General features: G+C 38.8%; 1 protein-coding gene across 5 annotated transcripts; it reads left to right on the top strand.

Annotated features, from left to right (window-relative positions):
- The first annotated feature begins 2,672 nt into the window (after positions 1 to 2,672).
- Positions 2,673 to 17,520, top strand: Nedd4 (E3 ubiquitin-protein ligase Nedd4). Of its 5 annotated transcripts, none has more exons than XM_065477903.1 (17): positions 2,673 to 3,051; positions 9,741 to 9,820; positions 9,878 to 9,959; positions 10,016 to 10,215; positions 10,522 to 10,687; positions 10,742 to 10,872; positions 10,979 to 11,120; positions 11,231 to 11,521; positions 11,640 to 11,696; positions 12,414 to 12,696; positions 14,595 to 14,719; positions 14,776 to 15,005; positions 15,056 to 15,177; positions 15,228 to 15,468; positions 15,526 to 15,754; positions 15,811 to 15,980; positions 17,145 to 17,520. In XM_065477903.1, the coding sequence occupies exons 1-17, from the start codon at positions 2,863 to 2,865 to the stop codon at positions 17,245 to 17,247; spliced, it is 2,841 nt and encodes a 946-aa protein (XP_065333975.1). In that variant the 5' UTR covers positions 2,673 to 2,862; the 3' UTR covers positions 17,248 to 17,520. The 5 variants fall into 5 exon arrangements, with proteins under 5 accessions (XP_065333975.1, XP_065333977.1, XP_065333980.1 ...); XM_065477906.1 differs by lacking the exon at positions 2,673 to 3,051 and adding an exon at positions 3,329 to 3,351; XM_065477904.1 differs by lacking the exon at positions 2,673 to 3,051 and adding an exon at positions 7,221 to 7,395.
- Positions 17,521 to 18,727: the final 1,207 nt, after the last annotated feature.

Raw genomic sequence — 18,727 nt, forward strand, 5'->3', positions numbered from 1 at the left:
CATGAGCAATTAATTAGAAAAATATTGAAAACTTAAGTGCGAATTTGGCCTGCAAGAAACTTGTAAAAATTGAAAAAAAGTTATTTCCACTTCACTGCATAATTTTAATTTGGATGTTTTGGAACCTTTTGTCCTTGACTTTAATAAAATATTAATGACTTATGAGCACTGGCACGAAAAAGGGCGGCCAGAAATTAATGAGGGACGTGATTCATGTGCTAATGGCCTGAGCTTTATTTTATACAGAGCCGTCATTATTGTTTCCCATTTTTGTCACTGTCAATGCGACCCATCGGGCCGAACGATTCGACAAGCTTAAAAGTGGCACACAAATTAAAATTAATTTTGCATTTAAAAATATTCAAAATTCGTTAATAACAAAGCTAGAACTGACAATTATTATTAATAAATGCAAAATTAATTTTAATTAGTGTGCCACTTTTGACTTTGTCGAATCGTTCGGCCCGATGGGTCGCATTGACAGTGACAAAAATGGGAAACAATAATGACGGCTCTGTATAAAATAAAACTCAGGCCATTAGCACATGACACACGTCCCTCATCAATTTCTGACCGCCCTTTTTCGTGCCAGTGTCGCTGTGGCTCGCCGGGACGACCATTCGATTAAGTGGCCAACATGTTGTATTGTCTAGTGCTGATTATAAGTATTTCCCTACTTAAACCCAACTTTGTCTCAATCCCTGCTGTACGCTGAATGTATAATACAAACAACTGAATGCTGTGACTGTAATACATAAACCCAACTGCTTATATAATGTAAATAATTTTTTATAAGTTTTAAATTACTCTTGTGACTCAGGTGGTAAAAAAATATGTCTTGATATATAAATAAAATTTAAAAAATCAATGAAACAATTTTTCTAATTCAAAAAACCCTAAATTACCAAAATTCTACGGAAATTAGGAGATCATTTGATTTTCATTGGAAATTAATAATAATGCAATGATAGCGGTCAATATTTGTGGCCAATATTAATACAATGTTAAAAAGCGTCACATTTTCACATTGATGCAATATTAAATACCAATATTAAAACAATAATGATCATTGGGAAAAAACAATGGCCTAATATTAAAACAATGAAGATTTTTGGCAGGGTATGCTTTGAATTTCTGAAAAAATTCACAATTTATTTCCCAACTTATTTTGTAAGGGAATGTTCCTCATAGATTGCGACGAGAGAACTATTAAAATCCAGAGAACGCAATAATTGAAAACACGATCGTTTTATATTTTTTAGTATTTTATAAAAAAAACATTCTAAGCAATGTCTTTTTTCTACAGTGCATAACTCTAAACACTGAATGAGAAAAATGTTGAGCCTGAAATGAGCTGTCATTTATGGTAAAAACATAAATAAAAGAGTCAGCACATGAAAACACCAACAAGGTTTCGCACTCGCACACCATAATATAATCTGCATATGCAATTTAAAACCTTTCGACGTAACGTAACAACAACATAGTTAAAATAGTAGTTCAAAGCCGCAAGGTCTGCTGTCAGTAAGTATAGCGCTGCATTATGATATTTATTTCCCTTGTGGCGAGATATAAATTAATGGAAAAGCGCTATACCGTATAAGGGATTATGTGTTCATATAGCCGCGAGTATGTTATGCCGGCAAGGGCTCTCGCGTCGCGCGATCGAGGGGGCAGTTGCAGTTGGTGGTGCGAAAATCGATGACGTGCGCCGAGTGACCGATATGTGACATGTGTGCGTTACGCCGTGTGCCAATTGTGTAAGTGCAGACTCAGCGGAATAACACATAACACCTATATATATCATGGCTCTCGCAGGCGTGGGTGGCGTGTTACACAGTGTATGTCCATCACAGCCAATATACCTAGAGGGAGGCCATTTTCCGGATTTCCCAACGTAATATTAATTTTTAGTAGAGGTCTGACTGAGCCGCGAGATTTAAGGTGGTGGCTGGCGAGTGCCGAGCCGGCTTAGCGGAATTTTTTGTCCGGCGGCAGCGGCTGGCCATTTTCACCGGCGGCTGGCGCGGCTGACCATATTTTAAACGGGAAGTTTGATGGTGCTTAACGGCCCTAAGACATTTTTTTCTCCTACACTTTTAATATTTGACCCTTTTTCATCGGTGGCTGGCACAGGTTCATAATAGCGGCTGCCCACGTGACCTTAATTTGCCGGCTGGCTCGGCGTAGCGCGGCTGGCTGACTGACTGAGACCTCTAGTCGGATTTCAATCATCTTTACATTTTTAATCTGTAAATCGAAATAAACCGAATGATGTATTATTTTCATAATTTTGTAAATATTAATTATTTTGTCATTTTCAACCCTCCTATTATAGCGTGCCGTCAAATTGATGGGCATGAAATTTTGAATATTTTAGAAAACAAATTTAAATTAAATTCACCCAAAAAATCGGGCAATTTTTAAAATTTTGATCTGAAATTTTCAGGTGGGCCGTTTGGGTTTACTAGGGCAGCACCCCCACCAAAAATGACTGGTTTGATAAATGGTAAAATAATCTGAACTCTCGGATATAAAACAGCCTGAAATCCTCTAAATTCGCAACCCCTTGTAAAATACACCGAGGTCCGAAATCGGCCGGCCGGCGGTCTCTGCGCCGACGCCGCGCAGCAGTTGAGGGAGAAGAGAGAGAGAAGAAAATAACAAAAAGTAGCAGCTGCGGAGAGACGGAAGAAAGCGAGCGACGTCAAGTGTCGCAGTCCAGTGAGCCAGGCGAGCCCGAGAAGACGCAGCCCGTGCCTCACGTTCCGTGCAAAATGACACAAAATTTGCGCAGATCGGCTGAGCACTAGAGCCCCTGGAGAGCAGACCTCATCGTCAGCGCAGTGGTGTTGTGAACAAATGAACACTGACGCCGAGATGGAAGTTGGCATAGTGGAGCCGGCCGAGTACCCCAACCCCATGGCCACGCAGGAACGCCGCAATTCCTCCTCGTCGACGCACCGCACGCGCGTCAACTCGTGGTCGCGACGCAGGTCCAGCCTGCTCGGCTGGAGGATCCCCGTCACCCAGATCAGGGAATACGGACCGGTGAGCGGATTTTTTTTCTTAATAATTCAAATATTTTTTGTTTGGTGGATGAGTTTGACTTATACTAATTTATTTCGTTTATGTTTTTCTGCGTGAGAATAAATTGCATCACTCTGGCTAATTTGCCGTCAGTTCGGGCAAACAGCACTTATAGGGCGTCATGCGGACAGTCCATCCCAATTACATGAGCGACAAGCTTCGTGTTTTTCTGTCAAGGCTTTTCTATGTTTTTGCCCCGCTCAGTCGCGATTTTTGCTTCTGCCTTGACACAATCATCGCTGAATCTCTCGCCTAAGTACGGTAATGATCTCAATTGTGCAGCTTGCGATATTGATTTTGTGGCCCGGTGGGTTTCAATTACTTGCACCAGCCGCTCTCGTGATGTGTATGTGCACTGAAACGCTTTTGCCTCTTTTAATGTGCTAATTATACCTGTGTGACTTGTGCACGACACTCCGCTGCTGCTTTGTTCTATAAATTTGTCCCTTCTGTTTGTGTGCCATCACGACACACCACGCGCACACCGAACACTGAAATAAATTCAATTAGGCGCGCTGACGGTGTGGCCGCGGCCGACCCACACACCAAAAATATAATAGCTGCTATACAAAGCGAAGGAATTCGCGGTAGTTCTAATTTTAACTATCGTGAAGTCGGTGGGAAAATATTTTTCATCTCTTCAAATTTTTATTGAGCTAACAGAATTTAAATAATTTTTAATGCACTTATTGCGTGACTTGTGTGTAGAATGTAGCTATTTTAAAATTTGTCCTTCATTCTAAAGCAAATCTCACTGGATATGAGATCGAAAAATCGTTTGAGACTAAAAAATCGTCTCAATACGAGAGGGAAAATTTTCACTTCTGATTTTTCGATCCCATTGTAGGGATGTTTTTATACTTTAATCATATGATAAGTAGTGTAAAAAAGGGACATTGAAACAAAAAGCCATAATTAATTATCTGGATTTGTTGAAGGCAAAGGCAATCAATTTAATGACACAGCTACGTTTATTTTCCTCATTATTTGGCGATTCTGTTATTTATGCTTTGCGGTGTACAATCCGATGCAGCCATAAATTTATCTTTATGGTCTCCCGAGTCGCAATTCTCTGATATGAAGCTCAGTGGTGTGTCGGGTGTCACGGATGTGAACTGAAAAAACAAAACCACGCGTGTTCTACATCATTGCGATAAAAGTATCACGTTTTAAGCAAAAATTGTCTTGTTTAAACGGTTGTTGACAATAATGAAATTCTATATAAGATTCACAAAATTCACCAGAAATTTTAAAAAGGGAAAAGGAACATGTAAAATCCATTTAAAAAGAGGATTCATACTGCAAAATCCTGGAAAATGCTTGTTTCCAACATGAACTCATCCATTGGGATTCAGTTGAGGCCAAATTTGACCTAATTAGCAGAGAGTATTTTTGAGAAAGTGGCTGCAAAGTTAGAATAATACTTTTCAAATGGTGAGGTATGTCTCCTTATTTGAAATCTTATTTTATTTTAAAACAAAAAGTTTCCCTAAAAGGTTTCATACGCTGTTAAGAGAGATCTCGACGAGACGAATCGAAACGTGCCAAGAAAACATGGTCAAGCGCTGTAAATTTTGGGGAATATTTGAAATTTTTAATTTCTGCAGTAGCAAGGGCCTTTTTTGATTAGTGTAAATTGTAGAACAAATGGTTTATCGACCAACTGCTTCAAATATATTTTGAATTTTGTTTGAATTTTGAGCTAATTGTCTCTCCTGGCGAAACAAATTGTGACTTTCAATAAGGAGACACGAAGTAATCGCCGCTTGATTAGCTTGCAAACTTTTGGATCAATTTTATCCAAAATTTTGCCGGTATAAGCTTCGAATTTTCAGAAAAAAAGTTGAAATTTTCATTAAATATTCACTTCAATTTAAATGGCGATCGAAGCGTTTCCAAAACGATTCTCGTGATTTCTGGGAATCTTTTGACATTCGAATAATCTAAAGAGAGTGCACATAACTGCAGAGTTGGAGCATGCACCGCGAACGTGCAGCTCGATCCAAGCTGAATGACATATATTATACAGGTCTATTGTATAATGAAAGTCCTTGGTGACGACAAAATCGGTTCTGTGGCGTCACATGCACCCCGGCCTCTCTCGGACAGCCAGAATAAACTAATTGAATCAAGAGCGCGGCTCTCAGTGTCACCCGGCAGCATATATTATATGCATTCAGAAGCCGTCACACACACACTCACACACACACCATTGCGTAATTATTATTATGATCTTTGAGCATAAAAAGCTGCTTCTTCGTAACCTCTGCTAATTGACACACTGTGCGCAATTTCCAGCTGAGGAATCACACAAGACAACATAGTCTATACCAAGATTTTCTTCTCAGACTGCTTACGTAATTTTCATCCGCTGATGAAACATTACAGAGACGTGACTGAGATAGGCTTAGATAAATACGAGATAATATGTATTTTAATATGCAACAGAGAACATAATATATAGAATTTTAAATGCCAGACGACAACATAAATTTACAATACAGGAAGAAAACAACAAAATGAATAACAAAATAGAATAAAGAATAATCTGTCTCTGAAAGGTTCAATATTTTATTTTTTAACATTTGCCTACAGAGAAATATCACCGTTTGTTTAATCTCCATTTTTTAAATCAATAAATAATTTATCGATTTCCACGAGAAACCCGGTGAAAAATTGACAGAATTTCTTAAAAAATTTGCATTTTGTTTGCTTCAAGCACGTTCACCAGTTTCCCTGTGTGCAGTAACCATTGGAATTTTGTAATGGTAGAGTGGTTTCCTGGTGAATTATTAAATTAGGAGTGGCACGTGTCGCAAAACGCGCGTGAATCCGTAATTTTGACGATTTCATTGAGATTTTCAGCTAGAATATCGATTGATTTGTATTGCAGAAATATGATTAAATTTAAAAAAACTCGTCATGATTCGTGCTCATTTGATGGATTGGATATCATGACAGCCCAAAAAATCTATAAAATTGGTTTGGCACGCCTAAAAAATAATAAAAAAAAAAAACAGAAAATGTAAGTAGAGTTAAATCTAATTTTTTTATCATTAATTGTAGCATATTGAGAATTAACTTAAATTGGTATTTTAAAATATTGGACTCCCGTCACCTTGTAAAAATGGAATGACAAAGCTTCTTTTCATGGATAAAAATGCACTTGAAAATTTGTTTTGTTTCAGCTGCATACCGTCTCATAAATCTTTTCTGGATCTCATAATATTTCCTTGTATAAATTAACATTTTTATAAACAAAATAATTCTAAGAAGCGAAGAGGGTATACAGATACAGACCGCCAAAATGTGGTCCTGGTTTGACCCAGAAAATCACTTTTCAAGAATGTTATGACCGTGCATCATCTTCGAAATTAAAAGCATTCATAAGATATTGCCTCATCCTAGCGCATCGCAATCATTTCTTTTTTATTTGCGTGCAAAAAATCGCATGAATTCGTGACGTGACTCGAGACTCGAGTATATTTTAGATTATAAGCACCTATGAGCACCCACATTTATTTGCTGAGCAAAAATATTCCCTGCTTGTCCGTTGTGTAGCTGCGTGATGACCGTCATAATTCACGTTACTAAAATGATAAATATTGCGACAAATGGTAGGGAATTGTTTAACAAGAACTATAAAATATATGAGTTCATTCAAATCAATTCTTGCCCATAATATTTTTTCTGGTCATTCCATTAAAATATTTTTGTTTTTGAGAGTTTTAATCTGCATCAAAGTTCTTTAAGATGCGGGAAATTCAGATTTCTTATCATTTGAATTACTTCTTATAATTTGTAGTAAGCTTAATCAACGTGAATTTCAACACGGCCTTTTTATTCCGCTTACCACTGTCATCAACACGCATTGCCACGATGAGCAACTTTCAAACTTTTCGCGGCAAAACCCGTGAAGGTCCATCAGACAACATCAATCAGCCACTTGTCGGGCCGAGTTGCCCACCTGTCGCGGGGATAAAATAGCCCGAACCCCAATTAAAATAGCGAATCTATCAAGCTGTTGGTGGCATTGGCCTGCCAAAAATGCGGAACGAAAGTGCGTGCGTTGCAGGCTGACGATTAGGCAACCACGCACGACACTCGTTCAAGTGGTGCGCGAGTGAGGTGGGAGGGGTGCACGTCAGAATCAGTTGTGGGTAATTGAGAAATTCGCTCGCTGCTGTTGATAATGTACTCGGAGTAAAAAGCGATAAAACACCAATCGCCAGTGGATTTGGTTTTGTGTGTTGTGTCGGCAAAATGGCCAGCACTCGACACGAGTACGGATTCACCCCCAGCACGGTGAGCCAAGGGCTGCGTCTAGCTCTTTTGTTTATCCCTTCAGGTGGTCGAGTGTGTGTGTATGTGCGAAATTCAAGGCCTCGGATCTCACACTCGACATTGCTCATTTTTATCGACTGATAGTGCAATAATTAAGGCTGATCAGCGTCGAATCACTCCGAATTTGTAGAATTTGACCGGGAAAAGGGCGTCGAGTCGAAACCGAGAAACGAGACGCCCTGTTGTGAGCTTTGAGTTCACCTGCCCACCTGCACTTGACACAGTTTTTTGCAACGACGTGCAGATTATTTATAATGATGCATAAAACTTGTTTCGCACATTTGCGTCACACACCAGCGCTGAGACGCTGGCTTCCAAATTAATTAATTGATTGCTTTTTTAAAATCAAAATGGCTAAGTAATTTACTTTGCTACGGAGTGGACTAATTTGATTTTTATAATAGGGTTACATAATGGTGGTTTTTGTATTTTCTCGTTTTTCGGGAAAGGTTGAAAGTCACTAAACACACGAAAATGATTGTCCTCGTCGCTAGGTTTCGACGAGTTCTACTTTACGTTTCATCATTTCCTTCTAAGGCTCTCTGATAATAATTGATAATTTGGCTTGTGGCCTTGCAAACTCATTGTTAACCTGGCCTGAATTGGAAAGCTGAAATACATATTGGAATTAGAGGAAGATATACATATATTATGGCTTAAATTCCTTTGAATAGAAAACGAGATTACGGCATAAAAATAGTGCATGACAGACATTTCGAACGGAAAGTAAGTTCCACTAATTTATCAAAAGCTGATTTAAACTGCTTATTTTGAAATAAAGAAACAATAATATTATCAGGCTTATTTTTCCTGATTAGACACGATAAAGGAATAATCACGTGAAATATATTGAAAATAAAATACTGCTTTATATTTTTCTGGCTCAAAACCTTTGCGCCTTTAACTTCAAGTACTTCCTCAATAATTTTCTGCGTCACACAAGATGACGCGTAATTTCTTGTGGGTTTATTTTAAAACGAGAATTATTATTTCACGAATTAGTTAGCACACTATTTTTTAAGACTAAGTGGCGCTAATTTTGGTCTAAACGTGTGAACTGTCTTCTGTATTGACGCCATTTCATGGAAACAATAATTAATTGTTGCAAATCATTAAAAAAATATTCATGATTTTGAATCGAAATGCCGGACATTTGCCTTATTGCGCTCTACATTTTTAAGTACATTTTGGTTTTCTGGTAAATATTTTAATAATTAATTGCTTCAATCGGACAAACTAAAGTTAATTAGTACTGGGCTAAATATGATATTAAAACCGAGTTAAATTTATTGCCAATTAAAAAATTAAACGATTTTACGCTTGATTTTGATCTTTCTCTTCGCGATGTATCCAATAATGTGCGAAATATGATCTAAATTTCCCTAAATTGTGAAATAAATCGTGGTTTTACAGTTGGGAAACAATTTTCTCCGCTCAATTGCTATAAAAATTTTGGATTCAGAAATTTAAACTGCAATCTGGCAAAATTTTATCTCTCAATATATCAGATAACATTTAAAGTCCAAGTATATTTTTTCAAGAGTTTTGCAGTACTAGTTTACGTAGTGCTTTTCAAATGATATGATTCTTTTTATTCGTTTAGCTGTTTATTCTCACAATTTGTCAAAGTACATTCATGTTATAACAGGTCAGTTTGCAAATAGAAAGAAAAGCATGTGAGAAAGGGCGACACTTCTGGAAAACAAGTTTCTAAGACTTTGTCCAGGAGGACATAGCCGAAGTGAGCCCAGACTAGTTAAATCATAAATAATAATAATAATAATTTTAATTTCTCAAAAAATTCAACATCAACCCAAACAATTTCCTGGCATTCCAATTTCGTGTAAAACACGCAACACCAAAAATAATAGTAGCAATAAAAAAAAAACAATGTGAAGCAGCTTCACCACGCCTCTCCAAACAAATTTCACGTCATGCATTGAACGTCGAGTGAAAACCAGTGATACAAATTAGCAGAGGAGAATGATAATTTTGCCCTTTGGCATTCTTCAGCCGCAAACAAAACGATAAAACACACGCACGTCAAGTCCAGCTTGTTTTGCCGGGTCTAAATTTAATTTTCACAACTCACACAGCTGGCATGATTCACATTCGCTCAACGAGTTCTAAAAGGGTTGCATATTTTTACCACCTGGATTTTTTCATCGCAGGATTAATTTCTCGCGTAACAATTCCTAAATTAACGGTTGAAGGGGTAAATTGCTTCAAGAAAAATATGCCCTACACTGCTACGTTTTACTTTTTCAACTCTGATAGCAAATCAATTTGTGAATTTTGTGTTTCAGTTAAACGACTACACTCAGCGGCTTCGGCTACGTGTCGTAGCGGGGCACAATCTTGCCAAGAAGGACATTTTCGGAGCCAGGTAATCTCTCTCACGCTCAATGCAAATAGAATTGATCTACAAAGCTCTTGTTTCCAGTGACCCTTACGTAAGAATAGATCTCAACACAATCGAAGGCGATGAGACGATTGACTCGGTCATGACCAGGACAAAAAAGAGGGTGAGCTCTCGATCGATTCCAAACATTTGCACTCGTCTTATTTCGCCCTCAAACAGACTCTGGAGCCACAGTGGAACGAGGAGTTTATCTTCAGGGTCAAGCCGTCCGAACATAAATTGGTGCTGCAGGTTTTTGATGAGAACCGACTCACCAGAGACGATTTTCTTGGTGTTGTCGAACTGACCCTGCAGTTTTTGCCAAAGGAGCAGGAAGGCCGTGTTATTCTGCCCAAGCAATATATTCTCAGGCCCAGAAGGTGAGCAAACAGACAAATAAATAGTTTTTTCCGTTAGTATTTGACAAAAACAAAAATAATGATTTCCAAAGGAATAGCTCCAGTTATTTATAGTTCGCAGAGTCAACATTTAATAAATTTTAAAACTGCCATAGTCTTTTAAAAAATGGTTGCATTTCTATAAACTTAACATTTTTGCAATCTGCTCAGCGAGACGAATCGAATGAGGTGCGATTTTCATACTTTAGCAAGAACTAGTGATATTTCTTAGAATAGTTTGAATTTTTTCTTGACATCAACTCTTTGTTAAAACAAATTTATTTTTAGTGCTAAGTCGAGAGTAAAGGGCTTCCTAGAGATTTACCACGCGTACATTCGAGACACGAACGCGGGCAGCACCGACGAGGAGGAGCCAGCACCAGTGGAAAGAGAACCAGGCTGGGAAATGGTCGATTCGACCAACTCAACCGGCTCTGTCGAGACTCCGGCGCAGGTACAGGTGACTGATGATGAACTGAACGAGAGGATTGCACCGTTTGCATTGCAGCCAGTCAATGTTCCCAACCAGGAACAATCTTTGCCCCTTCCTGCTGGTTGGGAGGAGAGACAAGATGCCAACGGCAGGACCTATTTCGTCAACCACAATGCCAGGTCGACGCAGTGGGAACGCCCTACACCGTGAGAATTTTTTTAATTTCTAGATATTACTGGAAAAATCCAGATGAGGATAACTCAACACATTGTTACTCCCAAACTAAATATTTAAAAGAAACTGTTTTGGCAGGGAGGGCGGCATCAATACAATACAAACCAACGCAGCTCAGCATGAAAGGAATATGGAGTCGGCAGCGACGGAGTTCCAGCGCAGATTCCACATAAGCGTGGACGACCTTGAATCGAACAGGAGTTCAGGGTCCTTGTCTCAGGTACTTAACTTTGCATTTTCTCTTCACTGTTGCTTTTGGGTTTGCAGATTTTTCAACTAACACGCATGATTTTACTCTAACATTTGCACGCTGCATGCTACTTAATAAAGGAGGATGAGGAGGTTGAGAATCAGGGTGAAATCAGTAGTGATGATGGTAGGGATGGAGAGGAAGACAGTGATTACGACGAAAACTCGCCAGAAGTGGAGGACGAGGACTTGATTATCGAAGATTTTGAGCGGCCGGCCACTCCCGAGTCGGTTGAACAGGCGGAGGAAGTGATTGCCGAGTCGGATTCTCAATTAGATATTGCCAGTGCGGGTGTGAGTGGCAGGCGTGAGTCGATCATCGATTATGGGTTGGCGAGATTAATGCTGACTGATGAAGAGAGGGAAGCTGAGGTGAAGGGGTGTTTATTGTCTTGCTTGGCCTTTTAGCAGCACGCTCTATTGGCTTTGAAAGCTCCGTTTCCGTTATAGTTGCATTTTGTCTTTATTTTTCTTTTTTGTGCATCCTCAGGGTGATGCAACTGACTCTGGTAATAACGAACCTCGGCCAAGAAGTGACTCTGAAGCTGTGAGTATTTTTTTTTTAAATTTCACCAAAGGAAACTACGGATTTGATGTTTTAGTTTTTTTTTGCAAAATCATTTATTTTGAAGTTAAAACAATTTCCGATTTAATGCAGCTACAAAAATCCCCAGAGTACGAATTGTAAAGTTCAATAAAAATTATATTTTATCTATTTTTTATTTTGTGGAAAGTGTCCCTGAATTTTTTACATCTTAGCTGGGACAATTGCTAATAATAGTTCTTAAATTGGTTTAGAGAATGTATTTTCAAACTTTCTGACTTTCAGTGCATGTAGTAAAAACTCTAAAAAGTAAAATACACTTGATTTTCCATAATTATTTTTATTAATTAAAAAATGAAACAAAAATACCAATTTAAATTAGGAAATTTCTTAATGTTTAGCTTTTCCTCTACCAATAAAAAAATTACAAAGCCCAGGACGAACAAGTAAGGGTCACTAATTGATTTATCTCATTGAAAAGTGAATTTCAAAACGAATTTCATCTAAATTGAGCAAAACTTAATTTTTAAACTAATATTGAAACTTTTTACCCTGTTTCAAAGTCGCGTAAATCGCTAAAATGTTTGAATCGAAAAATTCCCCCAAATTGACGTCATGAATTTGAAAACTAAAACGTTGAATCCCTAATGTTTCTTTCTCAGTGTTGAGCCGTCAAGTGGGTATAAATTTAACCCATATTCAATTTTTTTGTTTGTTTAGGTGCAAATTCCTACTGAGGCAAGACTACAGGCATTAGGCCTGACCTCCGAAGGCCTGCCGCCTGGCTGGACGATGCAGATGGCGCCAAACGGCCGAGTTTTCTACATCGACCACAATGAGAGAGCGACAACCTGGGTGGACCCTCGCAGTGGGCGCGCCAGTCCGATGCCAAACCAAGTTCACAACCCCTCCATCAAGAAACCTGAGGACGAACTGGGACCCTTGCCAGAAGGCTGGGAAGAGAGGATTCACACTGACGGTCGCATTTTCTTCATTGATCACAGTGAGCGATTGCAGATTTCTCATTTTAAAATTGACGGCGAAATTTACAACCGATTAGTAAATTGTGTCAATTTTGTTGAAACTTCTCATATTCTGGCGGGGTAATTTTAAAAATAGGCTATGCTTTTGCCGAGAGAAAACAGAAAATTTGAAATGAGCTCTTTTTTTGCTTCGGCAGAGGGGGAATTTTCTGCGTGCATAATTTTTGCGCGCGAGTTGTTACTGGAGATATATTTTCGCGAGTTGCGAGATGAATATGAGCAAAGGTTAGGAGCAGGGTAAGTGAATGAGTAGCGCAAAGTGAGATAAGAAGACGATTCCGTGGGAGAGGGAGAGAGAGAGAGCGCGCGCGAATAGGAAGTGTGTTGTTATGTTGCACAGTTGCTAGAGACAAGGAAATATTATTTTACTGGTGGAAAATTTATGTTTTAGGCAGGTGTTACGATCGTAGAAACTATTATTATCATAAAAACTGGCAACAGGATTTTGGGGCATGTCAAGATTCGCAACAGGGATAAAAAGAGCTGATTAAAAATGGATGGGGCAAAGAGAAAATAATAATTGGACGTCGTCTTGTAAAAAATTGGGGAGATATGACAAAGAATCTGAGTTAGAAAATTACGGTAATGACTACACATGCTTGCTGGTATGAGGAAAGTAATACGAACCCCCCTTAAGGGGCTACCAGAAATAATATAACGTGACGTATCAATAGTCTCGAACTCGAAGATCAGCGGTTGATTTTAAACACACGTGGAGCCCAGAGGAGGATAATGCTGTGCGCACGTGGGCAGCTTAATGGTAATAAGTTATAATAATTATTATTATCCGTGTATTATTTTTGTACGGGTTGCAAAAAAACTGCAGTAGTTGTAAAAACTGATTTTCAATTTTTACCAGTTTCTTGCAGGCAATGTTTGCACCTCGGTTTTAATTAATTTTCTAATTATTTTCTCATGACCTCGATTTGAAAAATTGTCAGATAGAAATTGAGGCAGAAAATAGCAATTTTAAGGAATAAAATCTGCACACTAGAGGAAATTTTGACCACTGTGACCACAAATTTTAGATTTCCACAGGGGAAATATGGAACAAATTTGTTTCTTGCTCAAGAAATTGTTAAAAATCGAGTGGTAGGAAACCAATTGTGAAAAAATCGGGTGGCAAGCAAATGCAACCCTGATTTTTGTACTTCTATACATACAGACAGAAATCGTGAGCTGCGGTCTCACTCTGCGCGACTCATCCACGCGACACTCCGCTCCCAACACTCGCAACTCGTACAAATAATTAAAAGTTGGAAATTGTGTTTTTCTTCAAGTATTGAAGCATAATTTCTCATAGACAAATAATAACACCACACACAAGTCATCGGACAAATTTTTAAAATTACAAAATCCAGAGCTTAGTTAGAAACCAAAATTTAGAGTAGTGACCTTTGACCTTGACATGCAATTTTTCAATTTGGCTTCAGTTTGATTGGGCTCATCGAAAGGAATCTAAAGCAAGTCTTAATTTTGAAATTGCACCACGGGAAGATGAGATACTTTGGTCTCAAAGCTCCAAAATTGTCCCATAAGTTACAATTCCACCTGCTAAAGGATTGTTTTTTTAATTCATCTTTTCGGGTGAATAATCATTTTGAGAAGACGAAAAAAAATTTGAAGGTGCACACAGCACTAAGGAGTAATATTTTGCTAATTTCAAATGATTTTTTTGTAAATAATTTTACTCTTTTACTCTTTTTACCGTTAAAACCTTAAAACGGGCCTTATTGTCTGGCAGTGTGTACTTGAACCGTAAAAATAATCTAATGGCGAGGTGTTGAGTTTCAACGCCTACGTCCGCCGTCCAGTCGGCAATGGAATTACAAAGTCTCATGCTGTGAAACCAATACAGATACAAGAACGACTCAGTGGGAAGACCCTAGACTGTCGAATCCAAATATAGCCGGGCCTGCCATTCCTTACTCAAGAGACTACAAGAAGAAATACGACTACTTCAAATCGCAGTTGAAAAAGCCTGTAAGTGCTTACATTGACACTGAAATGTCTTCCCCGCTTACGGATTTTGTTTTCAGAACAATGTACCTAACAAATACGAAATTAAAGTGCGCCGGTCGCGCATTCTCGAAGATTCGTTCAACGCCATCAGCAACGTGAACAGGCATGATTTGCTCAAAACCAAACTGTGGATAGAATTCGAGGGAGAGGTCGGTTTGGACTACGGCGGCTTAGCGCGAGAATGGTTCTTCTTGCTTTCGAAAGAAATGTTTAACCCCTATTACGGACTCTTTGAGTACTCGGCTATGTGAGTTGACGCAAAATTATAACTTGCCACGAATTTATTTTCTAATTTAGGGACAACTACACGTTACAAATCAACCCGTTTTCCGGCCTGTGCAACGAGGAGCATTTGAATTACTTTAGGTTCATCGGTAGAATAGCAGGAATGGCTGTTTATCACGGAAAACTATTGGATGGTGAGGCTGATTGGAGCCTTTTGCCATTTATTCACCTTTTTCCATTGCAGCCTTTTTCATTCGTCCATTTTACAAAATGATGCTGGGAAAGCAAATCGACTTGAAAGACATGGAGAGCGTGGACTCTGAATATTACAATTCGCTGCTGTGGATCAAAGAGAACGACCCATCTGAACTGGAACTGACTTTTTCCGTTGACGAAGAGAGCTTTGGCCAAACCTCGCAGCGGGAGCTCAAGCCGAACGGAGCAAACATTGCACTGACAAACGAAAACAAGGACGAATACATAAAGTACATAGTGATAGATAGAGCCTGCGAGCAGACCTTTTATTTTTGCAATCATTGCAGCCTTGTCATCGAGTGGAGATTTGTAGCGCGAGTGAAAGAACAAATGCAGGCCTTCCTGGAAGGATTCAGCGCTTTGGTGCCTCTGACCCTAATCAAAATTTTTGACGAGAATGAGCTCGAGTTGCTGATGTGTGGCATCCAGCACATCGACGTCAAGGACTGGCGACAAAATACCCATTACAAGGGTGACTACCACCCCAATCATCTTGTAGTACAATGGTTCTGGAGGGTAAACAGTTGAATCCTATTTTTTGGTACAAAATATTGACGACTCCATTTTTGTAGGTGATTTTGTCTTTCAACAATGAGATGAGAGCGCGTCTCCTGCAATTTGTGACTGGCACTTCTAGAGTACCGATGAATGGCTTTAAGGAGCTCTACGGCAGCAATGGACCACAGTTGTTTACCATAGAAAAGTGGGGCAGTCCAGAAAATTATCCTAGAGCTCACACATGGTGAGTAAATCGAGTGTATTTTTAAAATAGTCTTCAAAGAAATTTGTTAAGTGTTAAGCTTAACTAAAAATTACTAGCGACGGTGCGGGCAAAACCGCAAAAAACAGTTTGGGGTCGGATCTCAGGTCACGTGACCTGAGGAAGATCTGTGAAGGGCAAAGGTCACAAATCGCTGCCAAGTGTCACCAAATGTGATCGAAATTATTGAAAAAAAGCATATAAAACCAGCCTGGGATCGGATACCATGTCGCGGGGTACCCTGAAAAAGGATGTTAGGGCCCCGCAGGATAAAGCCCCGTCCAAGACCTGTCTGATGAGGGGTCATGGTCAATGATCGGTCAAACGGCCAAATCTTAACATAAATAATACCATTTTCGCATGAGAACGTTGAGTCACGCGTCACGCGAATTAAAAAAAATAATTTTAATTTTTGTATGGACGCGAAAATCTGGAAATCGGTTACCAGACCGGCGTTGGACCTGCGCGTGCGATGGAGTTGATTTTGAAAAACCGCACACGGGCGGACGCATCTCCTTGAGGAGAGTGAGTCTATTGATACAAAAATCGGTGCCGTCCGGCCCATAGAGCCCCAATAACCAAAGTTGTAACTGTCACAAGTGGCCCTTGAGTGGGCTGGGTCCCTGTGCGGCCTGGTGCGCCCTTGTTATCCGTTCGCGGTGTTATTGGGACCCGGGTTTCAGCATTCTTCCCGCTCCGAGAAGACAGGGATAAAAAGAGCAAAAAAACGCGTTTTTTTCGACTTTAAAAAGTAATAGCTCAGCTCACATGGGCCGTACCACGGAAAGTCAAAGTTTAATAGATTCGCCGTTAAATTCTGCGTCTTCCAGACCTTATTGCCTCCCACCGCCCCCAAAATCGTCGCTATTTTAAAAGTGTTTAGTTTTTTTTATTTACCTACTTGTTGGATTTGGTTTCTGACTTTCAAATACGCGATTTTTTTAAAACACGAAGGTAGGGAAGGGGTTTGGTCGAGGTTGGGCCAGAATTGTAATTTTTTTGGCGCAGAGGACAATTTTCTACTTTGCCCCTACCCTGCAAAGGTTGTGCCAAAACTTGAACAAATTATTTGAAAGTTACTTTACTGCATTATATGTGGAGAATTTGGAAAAAAATTAAAGCGAGGTCAATTTTTCTAATTTGCAGTTTCAACCGAATTGACTTGCCGCCATACGAGTCTTACCAGCAGCTGCGAGACAAGCTCGTCAAGGCCATCGAAGGCTCGCAAGGATTCGCAGGAGTTGACTAAGAGAGGTTATTGCACCACCTTGCCGTGATGCTTGCCCAGAGGCTAGATTTGTTGGTTTCTTTGTTCAGATTTTGATGTGAAACGGTAAAAGAAAGTTTTAATATCCTAAATTTACGCGCGAAAGGTGGTGATAATACGAGATTTTCATTTTTTATCAATTATGTGTAACTCGTTAAGTTAATTGGGCAATGCGACAACAACTGTGATTATTTCATTTACCTGTTTTATAAATATACAGTACCATGTTAAAACTTTAAAAATACTATATATATATGTAAAGAAAATCCTTCCACAATCCTCATTAGAAGACATCAGATGTCACGTTGAAACGGAAAACGAACACACTACCCAGTCATTCCCACTTTTGCGATCTTGCAGTTACAAAGAAAACAAAACCAGCTTGTCATTCTGGAAACTTTTGAATAGCTTCTGCGAATTCTAAAATTTGAGCTCATCTTGAGGCACGTTTTCTACATTTTGTGCTTTGAGACTGAATAATTTTTAGCATTCAGCCGTGGAACAAATAATTTGGTTTTTTTAACAGTGCAGCTTCTCCGAATATCATTCCTCTGGAGCTAATTCAGTTAGATGTGTGGAACAACGAGTGCCTCATTAAATATTTTGCAGGTGTACGATTGAATGTACAATGCCATTTTATTATCTATTATTTTGTTTCCTTTTTTATTTGTGTTTTTGAAAAATTTCTTTAGTGCTGAACCAAAAAAAACGAATCACGTGGATTTTAACCTTTATTAGCTATCGCATACACTTGTGAGTAAATTCCAGTCAAAATCACCGCTTTACACACGCAAATGTGCTCGCTTTGTAAATAATAATGAATTTATAATACCTCGTTATGATATCAACTAAACGAATAAATAAAAATCTATATCAAATTTCAAAACTGCATTTTAACCAATATCAACCCTAAAATCCACTTGAATTTTGGACATTTCAAACAACTCTACTTTTCATGCTTGCTCTTTAAGTCTGAAATCTAACAGGTTCATAAATCTAATTCCTTTCTTCCCCTTCAACCCCTAAACCATCCCACATTTAAAGAAAATGGCAATTAAAACGTTTTGACAGCCAAATGTGCATCAAATTTTCAAAAATCGTCTTGTAATCTTCAATTGCATAGTGAGGGGGTGAGTTTTAAGGATTTGTTTTAGAGAAGAAAACAAGAAATTAGTGTAGATTCATTTCATTATGAGTTAATACTATACTTTCATGCAATTATTCTTCTAGAGAATTGACTTTCTCTTTTAAGGGTAATTTCTAGGGAATGAATATTGCAGGGATGTGGTAGAGCGCTGGTAGCTAATAATCTAATTTTCCTACCCTAGATCTCGTGATGGGGGTTGAAAAGGCAAAAAGTAAAAATAAATTATTTTTGCTCATTTTCCGGGGTTGATATTTATGATAGTTACGTTGTACATCTAACGATTATTTTGTTTCAAGAAAAGACGCTAAGAGAATT

Source organism: Cloeon dipterum, chromosome 2 (assembly GCF_949628265.1).
Source record: "Cloeon dipterum chromosome 2, ieCloDipt1.1, whole genome shotgun sequence".
In the NCBI taxonomy this organism is placed as follows: Eukaryota; Metazoa; Arthropoda; class Insecta; order Ephemeroptera; family Baetidae; genus Cloeon; species Cloeon dipterum.

Coding starts and splice junctions, on each gene's coding strand:
- Nedd4 (XM_065477903.1), top strand. CDS start 2,863: ATGAACACTGACGCCGAGATGGAAGTTGGCATAGTGGAGCCGGCCGAG. Junction 9,960..10,015: donor TGACCAGGACAAAAAAGAGG/GTGAGCTCTCGA, acceptor GCCCTCAAACAG/ACTCTGGAGCCACAGTGGAA. Junction 10,873..10,978: donor CAGTGGGAACGCCCTACACC/GTGAGAATTTTT, acceptor CTGTTTTGGCAG/GGAGGGCGGCATCAATACAA.